The sequence below is a fragment of the Panthera uncia genome, chromosome E1 (assembly GCF_023721935.1).
Source record: "Panthera uncia isolate 11264 chromosome E1, Puncia_PCG_1.0, whole genome shotgun sequence".
In the NCBI taxonomy this organism is placed as follows: domain Eukaryota; kingdom Metazoa; phylum Chordata; class Mammalia; order Carnivora; family Felidae; genus Panthera; species Panthera uncia.
In genome coordinates this window covers 55476451-55493079 of record NC_064814.1, presented here as the reverse complement: position 1 = coordinate 55493079, position 16629 = coordinate 55476451, and the positions used below count along the sequence as shown (strand labels likewise).

General features: G+C 49.2%; 1 protein-coding gene across 5 annotated transcripts in view; it reads right to left on the bottom strand.

Annotated features, from left to right (window-relative positions):
• Positions 1-16629, bottom strand: part of MYH10 (myosin heavy chain 10) — a 129986-nt gene that overhangs the window by 96981 nt on the left and 16376 nt on the right. For 4 of the 5 annotated variants that reach the window (XM_049636957.1, XM_049636953.1, XM_049636954.1 and 1 more), the window contains exons 3-4: positions 9277-9433; positions 2235-2262 (exon numbers count right to left, since the gene is read on the bottom strand). In XM_049636957.1, coding sequence (XP_049492914.1) covers positions 2235-2262; positions 9277-9433 — 185 coding nt within the window. Of the gene's footprint in view, positions 1-2234; positions 2263-9276; positions 9434-13899; positions 14158-16629 lie in introns of those variants that run through there. The other variant, XM_049636955.1, reaches the window with a different exon arrangement.

Genomic DNA, 16629 nt, shown 5'->3' with positions numbered 1-16629 from the left:
CCCCCCCCCCCCCCCGCCGTCCCCAACCACTCCCAGGCAGCCCTCTCAGGGGAGGACCACCCTGGTCTCCCCGCCCCCCCAACCCTGCCCCAGACCCACGTCTGGAAGAAAGTCAGTGGCATCCTCCTCACTTACCATGATGCTGTTTCCAGACAAAGCCCCTGCCCTGCCCCACCCCTCCTCTCTGAGGTCACAGCATCGGATTTATCTCCCCCAGTAAGGTCATTAAAAACAAAAACCTCCAGTCTTGTTTCAAAAAAGAAAGCACTTTTTATTCCCAAAAAACTGGGAGGGAGATGATCTTGGGATGAAGGACACCCTCTAGGTGAAATCATGCCGCGTTATGAACGGCTGGCGCTACACGCTCCGTGATGTGTGCGTGTGACATCCCACCCCCGGCCCCTGGGACCCCTCCTCCCTCCCCAGCTACTCACACCTGTGGCCACATCGCCCGCCCTTCCTGTGCACACACCAGTATCCCGAACGTTAATCTTCGATCCCTCCGGACCCCAGCGCTCGCGCCCGACCGCTCTCCTTCCTCCCAGCCACCCCCTCCCCTGTGCCGCTGTCCCACTGTCCGAGGCGGTAGCTTCTCCTGCCAATATTCTCGATTCTCTGGCTCCACTGGTCCCCACTGGCCGAACCGGCCATCGCTCCCCTTTTGACGGACTGGACCTGGTTCGAGTCCGGCGCTCTGCTGGTAGATGGTCCACAACAAGGGCCCCGACTGTCTCGCGCCTCGTTCTCTCTGCTCCCTGTCGTCTCCCACCCTGACTCTGGCCTGGGCCGCATGTCTCACATGGGAGTGGGAAGGCAGCACACAGGACGCAAGCAGGCACCTGAACAATGCGCCCATCTGCTACTCCCGGAACCTTGCCGCCCCGTGAAAAGCCCGGGTCGGCCCGCTGGAGAATGAGGGGATGCAGAGGTGAGAGCAGAGCACTCGGCCACAAGCGCCGCACCCCCCCCCCTCCACACACACACATCTGCACAGGTGCAGGGCCAGCCCAGCTGGGCTGCTCGGCCTGACCCAGATCCACCCGGAGGAGCCCGACCCAGTTGCTGGGAAGGGTATTTTAAGCCGTCAAGTTTCAGGGTGGTTTGCTGTTCAGGAAAAGCTAACTTGTAGAACCCAAAGGCTAAGCCCCGCCGGGAGAAAACGTATGCGACCCACAGACCCGTGTCAGCTGCTCCGACCGCTGTCCCCGCATTAGAACCCGGACTTGCCGCTTCATAGAAGAGAAGCCGTCCGAGGAGAACCTCCTGGATTTCCAGCCCCCCGGGTCTCTCATCAGCATTTACTCTCTCGCACAGAGAACTCTCCACCGCTGACCTGCCCACCAGCCTTCACTCTGTTTCGGAGAGCAGGCCTACACCGGAGGCTTTCGGTTTTAACTTTTCCATTTCCCCATCATTCAAGTGCACCTGGCCCGGCCTCTCTCTTGGCCCTGGTCACACCCGCTGCACCTGTCTCCGTGGGGCTCACTCTGCCCCCTCAGCCTCGCTGACCTCCGCCCGACCCCTGAATGTACTTTTTCCTCAAGGCTCCACACCCGGCCTTCGCTCTCCTCCTTTTACAGGGCTGCGCGGATGGGTCAGGTCTCGGCGCCTGGAGCAGCCCTCTCCTGAGCTCCACATTCAGGCGCAGAGCACAGCAAATGACCCCACTGAGGCTGTGAGGACCCTTTCACTAACTCCCCCTCCTCACTGAGCGGGTCTCCTTGCTCGGCTCCAGATGCGGTCACACCTCTGCCTGAGGTCACTGCCTCTCGCCTGCAACTCCCAACAGCCTCCCCACCGGTCTTCCAGTCCATCTGCCATCCACACCGCAGCCAGTCCGTCTTCCTAACAATCCTTTTCTAAGCAGATCTAATGGTGTCCTGCTGTGGATACGGCTTCGTCCAATTCCGACTCTCTAGCACTCAGCACACAAGGCCCACGACCGTCGGTAATGTTCACCGGGTAAAATGTCCAGTAGCCCAACAGGCGCACATATAAACTCAAGCCCGAAGTGTCACAGATCAACGCTGAGAAACGTGGGAAAGGCCTGGTTTGACGGCCAAACAGTGAACCCCCAATTTACACAACTCACATCATCTTAGTCTTAAAATGGTAACTGCCAAGGTTTACGTCAAATTCTTAAAATTACTACTCTGCACCCCCCACCCCCTCCCCCAATTGCTTTAGTTTCCAACAGAATCGAAAACAAGTTCGAACGTTTGAAATTTACTTACGTGCAAAGAATTGACTGGTCCTCACGATCTAGAAAACAAAACAAAACAAACAAAAAAAAGAAAGTGACCATTTGCCTGGTGTTTTAAACACTTGATACAATAACGTTGCAGTAACGGCCCACAGAGTATTAGTAACTCCGCTCCTGCCCCGCTGCTTCCCCAACCCTTACAGGGCCCTAAATCCAGTCACCCTTGTTTTGCCTTACAAGGCCAGATCTTTGGGGGGAGGGGTGGGGGGGGTGGGAATAACAGCCCGGCTTCGGAGGCTTTATGTGCCTAATCAACCTTGACGCTCAAGCCGTGTGCATAACGACTTCACCTGGGGAACCTTATAAAAAACGTGTCCCCCAGGGCCCCTCCCTCACGGGATCATTTTCAGGGGGTTGGGATTGAAATTCCCTGTTTCAGTAAGTTGCCCAGGTGACTCCGATGGCAGGGTGAGGTTTCAGAAAGGCTTCGAGAACACTCACAACTAAGGAGGAATCGTTATTAGAAAAAGAGAGAGAAAAAAATCGAACCCTGAGTGGGGAAGGCTGAAGGTGGACAGACATCTAAATGAAGCGTAACCAGCGTCTCAGGTCGAGATGGTAGAGGCACCAAAAATAACAAAACAACGTACAGCAGAAGCAGAATCGCACATGACGTTAAAGTGACGAACGACCTAAATCTTTTCGAATGAGGTGACATTCAAACCCACAGCGAGCCCACGGACAGGCCCCCTCCCGGCCCCCCAGTGTGGGATGTATGATTTCTAATCATTTATGCGCGTGGATATCCATTTTTGCAGATGAGAAAATGCTCCTGGAGGGGGGTCAGGTAATCCACCCAGGACCCGCAGCCGCTGAGGGGTGACGACCCGGGCCTGTGCTCGCAGGGACCGGCCCAGGTGGATCTTTCGTCACTCCTATGCAGAGGCTGCTCACCCTTGGGTGGCTACATCAGGACCCAATAAGGGTCTCACAGTAGTTCAGGCACAGACAGCATTTTTTTTTTTTTTTTTAAGGTAGTCTTCACGCCCAGCGTGGGGCTTGAACTCACGACCCTGAGACCAAGACCTGAGCTAACATCAAGAGTCAGCTGCTTAACCCACAAGCACCCCCAGGCACCCCCCGCCAGCATAAGTAGCTTTTGTCAAGGAGAAATAAATGTCACAGTATTATTAAAATAAACTAACCCATTCGTACACTCTGTGTATAAACTGAGTTCTACAAAGAGCGTGTTACTGCCCAGTGCCTCAAGTCTCACTGAACTGGGAACGGCCCCTGACCACCGCCCTATCCCTCCCTCCGGCTGCGCAGGCCACGTTCACAGGACGAGGCTGACCCCTGCCTCCTTTACTGGTCTGCTCTCGCAGGGGTCATGACATGCCCCTCCTTCCACGCGCTGCCCCAGGCCCACGGCCACCGTGTGTCCCCACGTGTCCTTCCGTGCTCAGCTCAGTTGGGGCCCCTCTGGTTCCTCGATGCGTCCTCCTTTCCACCAGCCATATTCTGGAGTTCAACACACGATACCGCCAGTGCCTGCCCACGAGGCGGTGCTGCGTGAGATCCGGCTCGCTTCCCTACGCCAGCACCTTCGGTGGCTCAAAGTCAGTGCCGGGTGCCGCCCTGGGCTCTGCAAGCTTGTGCCCTGGTTCCCACTCTGCCGCGAACTGACTCCGCATCTATAAATGCGCCACTGATGCCCTGCTCTTCCCGTGTTCTTCACCCATGCGGCTAGGATTTTAACAAATCTGTATTTATTCACTGTAAATAGGAGCCCCCAGAGCCCTAAATTCTCCAGGTCTGAGCAACTTCCAGAGAACCTCACCACACCAAGTTTCTTACGGCTTTTCTGAACCGGTGCACACATACAAAAACTAACCAAAACTCAACTGCCTCCGAATTAATTCAGGACGGCTCCCTTCGGGCATCTGTACACACTTGCTATCGTTGTTCGAAACCGGAGACCCTCACAACCACCACCTACTGTTCCAATCTGCCCTGTACTTCATTTCCTGTGCTTCTCACCGCCGCAGCCCGAGCCAGCTCTGCTCACCAGACTTCTCTGTCCTCCATGTTCGTCTGTCTGGTCTTGTGCTGGCTCTGCACCTCAGTTTCCCCATCCATGCAGTAAGGGGTTGGGCTTGATCACCTCTAAGATGCTCGCCAGCCGTGATCCGACCACGCCTCCCTTCTGCCTCACTGAATCCTCCTCACCCTGCCGACTAAAGAACTGTAACAACGTACGACGACCTCAATCTCTAAACACCTGTAAATGTAACCAGAGCCTGAACTGATATTTGAGGGAAACCATTTCGCTTTCAAAAATGCATCCAGCCTCCTAAAGACTATGGAGTCCTTTCCTAGCTCAGTGTTTCCCAAAGCACCTCCCAAGAATCACACATGGAGGTACTCGGTGAATCCATACCGAGTTAAATCATAATACAACAGCAGAAGTGGTTTCCGATCAATGACCTCAGCTCCTACCTTAAAAAACTAGACGAGAGCAAATCAAATTCAAATTAGAAAGAAGAACGGAAATGGGAAAGAACAGAAATCAATGAAATGGGGAACAGGAAAAAGAAGAAAAAAAATGTAACCAAATTCTGGTTATTTGAAAAAAATCATACAATTGATAAACTTCCAGTCAAACTGATCAGGAAAAAGACACAAATTGCCAAAGTCTAGAATAAGACAGAGAACAGCTACCTAGGATCCCACAGACACAGTCTGAGAACTAAGATAAAAAAAGGAACTTTTTAAAAAGACGTTTGTAAACCACTAAAGCTCATTTCAGAAGAATGAATAACCTGATTGGCCCCATATCTGTTAAAGAACTTGATCTTGTGGAACTAATATAACGTTACATGTCAATTACACCTCAGGTAAAAATAAATTGAATGTGTAATTAAAAGGCTTCCTGCAAAGAAAACGTATTTCACTAGTGAATTCCACACAACATTTAAGGGGAAAAATAACCATACCAAACTTTTCAGAAAATTCAAGAGGAAGAAACCTCTCCCTCCCAATCCATTCTCAGAGACAAGCCCGACTCTGACGCTATGGCTACAGAGACGTTACAAAACAAGAAAATGACACACAAATCTCTGTCATCAGCAAGGGCACAGAAATTCTCAACAACACGTGAGCAGATCAAATCCGACGACACAGACAAAGGGGGTACACACATGAGAAGCAGGTGACCTTCATCCTGGCCACGCAAGGTTAGTTCAGCACCCAAAGGCCAATGATCTAACTCACCTTATCTACAGACCACAGAATAGCTGAATAGATGTAGAAAATGCATTTGACAAAACTCAACATTCACTAGTGTTAAAAGAAGAAAAAAAAAACCGAGCAAACTAGGAATACAAAAGAATTTCATGAACAAAAAACGTGTACATGAACACCATCCTTCATGGTGAAAAGGTGAAAGGTGGGCCCGAGACCAGGAACAAGGCAAGGATGTCTGTTGTCGCCACACCTACTGAACATTATTACAAGGCAAGAAAATAAACCCAAAGCCTAAGATATGAAGGAGGACACAGCAATGTCTCTATCTGCAGAAGACATGCTGGTCTACACAGAAAAATCCCAAAGAATCTACCAAAAATACCTTCCAGAAGAAGTGAGTTTTACAATGTTGCAAAATACGTCAATACATGTATTTAAAAAATCTCTTACATCAACAGTGTGCGATTGGAAACGTTTAAATTTTCAGTTCCCTTTAACACTAGAAAGCATGAAGCACTTATGTTGCGGTCTGTGTTTTACTTAGATACAAATCTGACAAGAGCGGGAAGTTGAGATTTTTGAAATCAAGTTTATGTCCAAGAACTCTGCCATTCATTCATTCATTCATTCAGCCAGTGTTTCTTGAGCAACTACTCTGTGCCAGACCCACTCTGCATTTTATTGGTACAGTGTCCCCTAGAATCCAAACTTAGGAAGAAAGGTAAGCTCTCCTCTGGTTCTTTGCATTAAAGACACAAACTCTGACCAGTAATTATGATTACCAATCTCTTCATGGGCCCCCGTGGTTATTTGGAGGTTTTGCTCACAGGGGTAACTGAAAACCTACACGGACCAGGACTGGTAGGCAGTGTAAGCTATTACTCGACTACCCGAGTGCAAGCCCAGCCCCACGGAGCTGTGCGGTACATCAGCATGTAGCCCCTACCTACAGAACGGAATGTGATAGGGTTGTTGACAGGTGTTTTGTTTTGTTTTGTTTTGGAACAACTTTCAGTTGTTATGTAGCCAAAACTATCAACTAATTCTTTCTGCTTTTCACGTGGAATTTCATGACTGTGGATGCGAATGTGTCACACTGCCTTGGCTTTGAATCCTAGTTCATAACCCCTTACGACCGACATTTTTTTGGGTCGAGTTTTTAACTGTTTGGTGCCCCAGTAAAACAGGGACAGCAACTCTGTTTACTTTATAGGATGGTTGTGGTAGGTTATGTCATGCACATGAAACATCCCGCCAGTGCCCGGCACACAGGAAGAGTCAATAAATGTTCACTCCAGCACTAATGAGGATAGCGGTAATGACACGATATGCTGGTAAGCCACCTCTTCCTTGTTCTATCCGCACAGGGCTGGTCTGGCAACCCGGTCGTGGGACATGATTCGCATTTAATCACTGTTAACTATTTCGTTCGATTCAATTTTTCCAATCGACCTGTCAAGATAATTTCAAAAACTCTCTCTTTTCGTCAAATGTATTTATTTTCCCTGCAAAGTTTCACGTCATCTACAAATTTCACGGGCATGCGTCCTGCATGCTGATAAGAATGTTGCAACGTTTTTAAATGGCCTTTAGTGCACACCCGGACAAACCTGGACAACCTCAGCTAGCCACCAGCACCCCACGGGCACCTTTGCCACGAACAGCCCTGGGGACGTCACGTTTGTGACACTCTGGAACGCCGTGTGGTGGTCCTGATGCTCGTTAACACCGTCCACTGTGCTTTTCCTTCCCGCTAAGCGAAAGGTATGTGGCGTGTATTGCCACGTTGTTCCTAGACTGTCAACAATAGATTCTAGAACCCTCCCTGGCAGGTACGTGAAGCTCAGAGGTCTGAAGCCTCTGCCCCTTTTTCAGAGTTGGAACTGCCCTCCGGAAACCCCCCTTTTCTAGATGATACTTCAGAGACCAGAGGGTCAGCCACGTCAACTGTGAGAACGTACTTGTCTGGATGCGGAAATATGGATTCAACTGGAGAAGGAGTGTCCTGTCTCCAATGGCTTCTCCCATATGAGGCAGAGCGTGCTCGTTCATACAAACGCTTTTCTGCACATAAAGATTCTTCTTCGCAGAGACACAGAACCAAAACCAAAGAAGCTGGCCATTCTCTCTCCGCAGTCTGCAAGCCCCCCCAGCGGTAGCCATTTTCTTCGTATCCTCTGGCTCTGAAACTAAGAACTAATATTAAATCTCATCTTTTCTCGGCCTAAACGGATTCTGGAGAGTCACTCTTCTAGCTTTGAAGTCCTTCCTGTTTGCCTCCAGGGACCTGGTACATAAGCGTCCCAACGAAACGTGAAAGCGGGGGCTGGGCGCTATACTTGACGAACGCCTTCCCGCTACCCTTCAGACCCAGCCCCCAAGGCCTGCAATGCAGTGACAGGTGGACAGATCACACCCCGGTTCCTGAAGATCACGGAACTACTTTTTTTTTTTTTTCAAAATTTTTTTAACGTTTTATTTATTTTTAAGACAGAGAGAGACAGAGCATGAATGGGGATGGGGTAGAGAGAGAGGGAGACACCAGAATCCGAAGCAGGCTCCAGGCTCCGAGCTGTGAGCACAGAGCCCGACGCGGGGCTCAAACCCACGAACCGTGAGATCGTGACCTGAGCCAAAGTTGGACACTCAACTGACTGAGCCACCCAGGCGCCCCACAGAACTATTTTGTAAGAGCCGATAGAGTTTATCGTACTTTGCCGAGTTTATTTTGTGAAAGATGAAACGAGAGGGAGCGTTATTACAGGAGAGCTCACAGAGCACTAGGAGGTCCCGTGTTCAATGCTGTCTTTTTGAGCAATAAGAGGGAAATGCGTTCAAAATGGCCACGTTCTGGTTTTCAGGAAAATGTCCCTCCGTACACCGTTGTGTCTAAAGCCAGGATTCAAAGGGATGACTCTTCAAATTTATACTTCATCCTAAGCCCAAAAGGAAGCCACTGCGATCCACCAACCGGCCCAGTGCTTTCTAACTTCTGTTGTCCCCTCTTCTACGTATTTACGACAGAAATATTATATGACCTTTTGCTCCCCAATGATGCCTCTACCTTTTCCATCATCCCTCCTGTGGCTCTTCCTGTGGGTGCTAAAACCCAGTCCAAGAGAGTTCTGGTTATCCCGGTTTGTGATGGACAGCAAACGTATATAAAAACTAGATGCTTTTTAACGAAAAAAATTAATGTGAACTAATTATGAAGCAACAGTCATACTTACCTACTTCTTCTAGAAAAGGGCCACACTGCCCATTGCCATCTTAAAAATTCCTAATTCAGGGGCGCCTGGGTGGCTCAGTCGGTTAAGCATCCTACTCTTGATTTCAGCTCAGGTCATGATCTCACAGTTCACGAGATCGAGACCCACGTCAGGCTCTGTGCTGACACTGCAGAGCCTGCTTGGGATTCTCTCTGCCCCTCTCCTCCATTCATGCTCTTTCTCTCTCACTCTCTCAAAATAAATCAATTAATTAAAAAAAAATTTTACGGGTGCTTGGTGGCTCAGTCGGTTGAGCATCTGACTCTTTAGCTCGGGTCATGATCTTAGTTTGTGGGATCGAGCCCCACGTCAGGCTCTGCGCTGACAGTGTGGAGCCCGCTTGGGATTCTGTCTCTCCCTCTCTCTCTGCCCCTCCCCGTGCTCTCTCTCAAAATAAACATATTAGGAAAAAAAAAAAAAAGACTTCATAATTCCTCCACAATAAACACTTAACTACGTTTCAAGATTGTTTAAGCTTAAAGCCCTTTGAGACACAAACAAAACCACTAACTCACATGTAAGAAACTGAGTATTTAGTACTCTAACCCTCCCAGTTACCTTGAAGCATGCATCTATAAGCAGATTCAGAGATAGCGTAGATGTGTGGAGGCATCTCGTGGCGTTTCTTCCCTCTGTACATTTCAATGATATTCTCAGAGTAGATTGGAAGATTCTTGTAAGGGTTTATGACTACACAGAAGAGTCCAGAATAAGTCTAGAATAAAAATAAAATACAGCGTTAAAAAAAAAAACAAAACAAAAAAAACAATCCCTGAATATATCACACAGCCAGAGACCATACAGTAATCTGAACAGGAGCCTTCATCCCTAGAGTAATTAATCTCTTCTCCTAATTAAATCTAGCCGAGGATATACGATTCCAAGCCACAGGCAGTTCTCCCACAGATCATTTGTTAAGGGGCACTCTTCTGGACTCAATTCCTTCATCTGTAAAATGGCCATAACAACATATGCTTCCCAACCTCACAGGGCTACAGCGAAAGGCTCAAGCAGCCCGTGATTCATGTTTTCGGGGCTATTTTCCGAGTGTGCACGGTACGAAAAGGTCAGTAATCTAGTTCCAGATTCCACACTGCAGCTAATCACTTAGGAAATGCCATGTGTTAAGTTTGGGTGTAGAATCAAAGAAGAATACCCACAATTACCTGAAAACGTGGTTGTTACAGAGATTTGCAAAAACATAAAACTTCTCTAAGTATTTTGCCGTGGAAAACAGCGTTTGTTTTGTGAAAGATTATTTATGTTAACTTGTTGTACACTTACTTTTTTTTTAATGTTTATCCATTTTTGAGAGAGAGAGTATGAGTGGGGGAGGGGTAGAGAGAGGGAGACACAGAATCCGAAGCAGGCTCCAGGCTCCGAGCTGTCAGCACAGAGCCCGACGCGGGGCTCAAACTCACAAGCCGTGAGATCATGACCTGAGCTGAAGTCGGACGCTCAACCGACTGAGACCCCCAGGCATGCCTGTTGTACACTTATTTTAAATGAACTTATTTAAATAAATACATGGCTTACTATTTTTAAGTGAATTGATACATATTTTTAAAATTTATTTTAATTTCAAATACGGTAAGTACCGATAAATATAAACTACACAAACACAAAAGGACACAAAAGGGTCCTCAATTTATTTTATTTTTCTTAATGTTTTTATTTATTTATGAGACAGTGTGCAAGCAGGGGAGGGGCAGAGACAGAGGGGGACAGAGGATGTGAAGCAGGGTCCAGGCTCCAAGCCATCAGCACAGAGCCCGACGCAGGGCTCAAAAACTCACGAGCCGTGAGATCATGACCTGAGCAGAAGTCCAACGCTTAACCGACTGAGCCACCCAGGCGCCCCCTCAATTTTTTTTTCAAAGGCTTTGTTTTTAAATCATCTCTACACCCAGCATGGGGCTCGAACTTATGACCCCAAGATCAAGAGGCACATGCTTCACCCCCTGCGCCAGCCAGGCACCCCGTGGGTCCTCAACAATTTTTAGGAGCCATTAGTCTAGAAGACATGAACCCTTCTTGGCCAGCACAGTCACCATTATTAGAACCGATACTAGGAACACTTTTGATTTGGGGGTTTTCTTAATTCGCTAAGAATGATTTCTAAGAAGAGTGTACAAAACTGACCGTGGGGGTCAGGGAAGAACAGAACCGCCAGGCTGCTGCCAGGCGCCCCAGTCCTCCAAGCACCGAGGCATGTGGAAGTGGCAGTCCGTGGCACTGTGATGCAGGCCTTTTTTGTTTTTTAGTATTTTTGATGTTTATTTAGTTTTGAGAGAGAGAAAGACGGACAGAGCAGGAGGGGGGGAGGGACAGAGAGAGAGGGAGACACAGAACCCGAAGCAGGCTCCAGGCTCCGAGCCGTCAGCACAGGGCCCGACGCGGGGCTCGAACCTGCAAACCACGAGTTCACGACCTGAGCCGGAAGTCAGATGTTTAACCGACTGAGCCACCCAAGCGCCCCGCAGGCCTTTTAATGAAGGTGATCTGGGGGACTGAGTCCACAGGCAAGAGGACGCTACAAAGGCCGGGGCTGATGGCGTTCAGCTGCGTGGCCCGCTCCCCGGGGACCCTAAAGGGTGTCTCAGCAACAGCTGTGTCTGTGAAGGCGGAAACCTTGGCAGCTGCCGCCAGAAGGCACCCTCGAGACGGCTCTAGGCGCACACTGCAGTGACCAGTGCTAAGGCGGGGACAGGAGCCTGCTGGAAGGAGGGCAGTGGTCAGGTCAGAACCTCATCTCAGGCTGTGCCCCCCACAGCTTTCCTAAGTCACAACCGGAGGTGCAGGTGTGGGCAGAGAGGAGGCAGAGGCGAAAGGCTCTGCCCCAAGTTCACGGCTAGGAGCTGTTGGCCTTACTTCTGAGCTGGCCAGAGGGACATCGCCCCTGTCTGCCTGAGGCCAGAGAAGGCGCCTGCCCCCTCCCTCGCTGGCCACTCGGGCCTTCTGACTGTCGCCTCTCTCGTGCGGGCAGCTCAGGTCCCAGACAAGCCTGGCTGGCTCCTGTATACAGACAGGTGAACAAATCCTAACTATACATCTCAATGATTATTTTAAAAATGTTTACTTATTTCAGTAATCTCTACACCCATCCTGGCGCTTGAACTCATGACGCCGAGATCAAGTCAAAAGTCACGGACACTCTTCTGACTGAGCCAGCCGGGCACCCCTCGATGAATTTTTATATACACCCCACTTTTCCATTCAAAAATTAGATCGGAGTCTATCATGAAGCTACGGATTCTACACTTCACTTTTATAAGAGGTAAATTATAGACCGACCACAAAGAAAACAAAACAAATAAACGCAAGAAAGTTAAAACACGGAAATTCAGTTTAACATCCCATAACCACGTATGGCGTGGTAACAAGATCCTAACAGCGACATTTAACTCAGAAATAATTCCCACATATGTGTCTCCCATGCGGTGGGTGCTTTTCTGAGGACTCAGGATCACAAAATGACTCAGTCTCACAAGTATGAGTACGTCATCTAAAAACAAGGTTAAATAATCATCAGTACCCTGTGCTTGCCAGAGAGGAGGAGTAAAAAAAAATGTTTATGTGGGAACATCATTCAATTTAAGTGCTTGAAGAGCTGACTTTGAACTCTCTGGAAATGAGCTCCAATTCCGGGCTCCTGTAGAAATGATAACGGAAGCGATGCTGTGTTACTTTTATCTTCCGCGGGGCACGTGGCAGGAGGGCGATATGCTGTTAAAATCCTGTCTCTCTGACTCCAAAGTTCCAATTAGACCTCATTCAGTGTGTGAATAGGCACACGAGACATTTTACGCCTTCAAGAAACACACACCTCCAGGTAGGAAGACAACAGACAAAACACACACGTGAGACACTAAAAAGAGAGCGGTAAGAAAAGAGAAGGAGAAAGATGAACGCGATTATAAATGGGACAGAAACTCTGCAGCCGCACACGCAACCAACCCCAGGCCCCGAAAGTCAAGGCCATCTGGTCAGAAACTGCAAAACGAGGTACAAAATTCAGACTAGATGGTCTCTGATGTCCTTTTAAAAACTAGTTAAAGGGCAAAAGGAGGGATAAAGAAGTTGCCATGAAAATAGGGGGAGCCGGGCGCCCCGGTGGCTCAGCCAGGTCATGATCTCACGGTTGGAGAGACTGAGCCCTGCGTCAGGCTCTGTGCTGATGGCGAGGAGCCTGCTTGGGACTCTCTCTCTTCCTCTCTCTGCCCCTCCCCCACTTGCTCTCTCTCCCCTCTCTCAAAATAAACAAATAGACTTAAAGTGCATGAAACTTAGCGGCAGGATACAGGCAAGGCACAGTGAACAGCTCGGCCTCGCCGAGCACGGAACGTGCACGGTGGGAGCTCAGAAGGGTGGACTCAACCACTTAGATTCTGCCCGCACAGGCGATCAGGTACCAGAGGTTCAGGGGAGAAGAGCGACGGAAGGGAAGGAGCATGTTTGTAAAAGGATCGATCGGGTAGCCCCACGGAAAAGAGACCGGAGGGCAAGAGGTGAGGAGCGGGGAGCGGAGACTGCTACTGCCCCAGTCCCAGCACAGTGCCGGGGCTCAGATGAGAGGGAAGAGGTGGGTCACGAGAGAGCTGGGGGGAGGGAGACTCCATGGCGCTCAACAGGTCTGCACATAAAGACCACCAAAGATGCGAGCTAACAGCCCCAGCGTTCAACCGATGTACATACAGGAACAACAGTCTGATATGTGGGGGAGATAATGAATCCCCTCTGAGCGTTCGGAGCTTGGGCGATGCTGAATGGGGATGCGCTACGGCAGGCGCGCCCGGGAGAGCGCCCAGGGAGAGCTGGACAAGTCAGCCGGCAAGGAACGGCTGTAAGCAGTCTTCTGACATGAAAGCCCAAAACCCCACAGTGGAGAAAATAAAGAGCAGAACGGATATCAGGAAATAAGCGATCCAGTGGGCACATCTATTCTGAGAGCGCTTCCCTCTTAGAGAACAGGACAAGAGGTACAATAACAAAAGAAGGCACAAGGGTAAAAACACTAGAATAATCATTATTGCTTCTTTGGGGGAAGAAAGGCCAAAATTCTGTAAAAAAGGACAATCATCGAAAACAAACTGGTTGCTAAACCCTTAGGTGAATGGCAGACAAGGACACTCCCCATACACACGTCCACCGAACAAAACCCCAGACCCCGGGCTGACTCACTTGTCAATCTCAACACCACAGATAGAGACGAGCGGGCATTAAGCGTGTCCTGAATCCACATCTGATCAAGCCTCTGGACGCAAATGCAATCAACAAAATCCAGACTATGGGAGGTTCTACAGAACGGACTCTGTTTCTTCAACTAAAAGAGGGGAGACGGACAGATCAGGAGAGACAGAACAACTACTTAGCATATAGTGACCGTCTCTGGACCCTGAAGTGACTAGACCAGCTGCAATAAACATTTATGAGACCTAAGGGCAGTGTGAACGTGAGCGAATGATGACACAGAATTATTAAGCCCTGCTCACGCAGACGGTAGTTACAAATCCCAAAATCGGTGGCTGAGGACCAGAAGGCTGAGCAGAGTGAAATCTTGAGCAGCATGCAAGGTCAGGAGCACAGAACTAGGAGCCTGCCCGCTGGGAGGAGGGGAAACGTCCCAGGCTTTCACCTGAGCCCCTGATCCATGATGAGCTACTCGTGCTAGACCCGTTCGCCTACCCGCCTGCCCAGAGCAGGACTCTAGACACAGCTCAATGTCATTGCCTCCGCGCTTCTTTCCGTACAATCACGGGCACATGAGACACCTACAATCCAGGATAACATCTGCACCCCTGTGAGTCTGTTTGCATCGCCTCGTATTGTTACCTTGGACAGTGGCATGTTCCAGTGATTAAAAAACGTGATCGAGAATTCTACCAGAGAATCGGGAACCATTAAAAGAAAAGCCATAAAAAAAACCATAAAAAACCAAACATAAAAAGCCTTTAAAAAATCATAAAAAGAAAACCCAAATGAAAAATGCAACATAAAGTAATGGAAATTAGCAATTCACCGGGTGTGTTTAAAGGCAATTTAGATACAGATGAAGAAAGAATTAGTTCTTCCACACTTTAGCAGAAGCAAATATCTGAGCTAAGCACGGGGGTGCGGGGCGGGGGATGGGGATTAAAATACAGAAGGATGGGAAGGCTGCATGGGGCGCGGTGACAAGGTTGGACTCAGTGGCACAAGAGTGCTAGCAGGAGGAAAGGGACCGCGGGGCAGAAGAGGTCTTGGAAGGGGCAATGGCTGAGAATTTTCCAAAACCAACCAAAGCCATCAAGGCACAGACGAAAATGCTCCAAGCTCCACGCCTGATACAGAGACGCAAACTTCACCTAAGCACCTCGGAGTGAGTGTGCTGGAAACCAAAGACAAAGAGAAAATTTTAGGAACCGCCGGTGCAAAGAAGCATAGATTAGCGTCAAAGGTACGAGAGCGAAACCGCAGGCTGGGTTCTCAACGGCACACAGCGCGGTGGGAAAATCGCCACCAGCTCTGGACTCTAAATCCGGTGCGGGGGGGGGGGGGGGGGGGGGGAAGAAACGTGAGAAATGAAGGAGGAGGGGCACCTGGCTGGCCAGGCCAATGGAGCATGTGACTCTTGATCTCGGGGTTGTGAGTTCGGGCCCCATGCTGGGCGTGGAGCTTACTTAAAAAAAAATTGAGGAGCGCCTGGGTGGCTCAGTCGGTTGAGCGTCCGACTTCAGCTCAGGTCATGATCTCACGGTCTGTGAGTTTGAGCCCCGCATCGGGCTCTGTGCTGACAGCTCGGAGCCTGGAGCCTGCTTGGGATTCTGTGCCTCCCTCTCTCTGTCCCTCCCCCACTCATGCTTGCTCTCTCTCTCTCTCTCTCTCTCAAAAATAAACATTAAAAATTTTTTTTTTTAAATCTAGACACAGAAATCCACGTCAACATACTGAGCAGCAGCGTGCGGGCCGGGAGGCAGCAGGGACAGAGTTCAAGTGCTCTGGGGCCGCTCTGCGTCCACTGCGGGTAAAGAGCAGCAGTGGCGGTCAGTCTCTGGTCAGTCAAGGCTGCGCTGGAGAGCAGGTGACCGCTAAAGGAATGACGAAGACGAGAGCAAAAATACCCATCACAGGGTGAGAGGTGAAAAGGTACAATGGTAACAATAAACGTTACCTCATCAAAAAAGGAGGGAGAAAAAAGGAAAAGCACAGAATGGGGGGACCAAGAGGGAACAAGGGGTCAGATGGCCGAGTTCAACTGAAATTTTTCAGTTACTACTGTACCCGTACATCAGCTAAATACTCTGGTTAAAATATTAATACTGTCAGATTAGGGCCAAAAATAACAACTACAGGCTGTCCACCTACCCTCTTCCGTAGAAAACCACAGGAAGGCTGAACATAAAAGTCTGGAAGACAACAAGCCGTGCAAACACTAAGCAAAAGGGGAAAAAAGCTAATACTTTCCAAGAGAAGTATTTACTTCTATTTATTTATTTTTAAATTTTCTTTTTGAGAGAGAGACAGACAGACAGAGCACGAGTGGGGGGAGGGGCAGAGGGAGAGGGAGAGGGAGACACAGAATCCGAAACAGACTCCAGGCTCCGAGCTGTCAGCACAGAGCCTGACGCGGGGCTTGAACTCACGAACCATGAGATCATGTCCTGGGCAGAAGTCAGCCACTTAACTAACTGAGCCACCCAGGCGCCCCGAGAAGTAGGAACCGCCAGTGCAAAGAAGCACAGGTCTCTATTAAAAAAGAGACCATTTCATGAGGATCCACCAGAAAGATCTAAAAATTCTACCTTTGGATACATGTGACAACATAGCTCCAACACATATACAGCAAAAATGACAGGACTGAAAAGAGGAACAGATTAATGGTGACCGATAGAGAACAGCAAATAAAACTCGAAAACCATGAGGATATACACT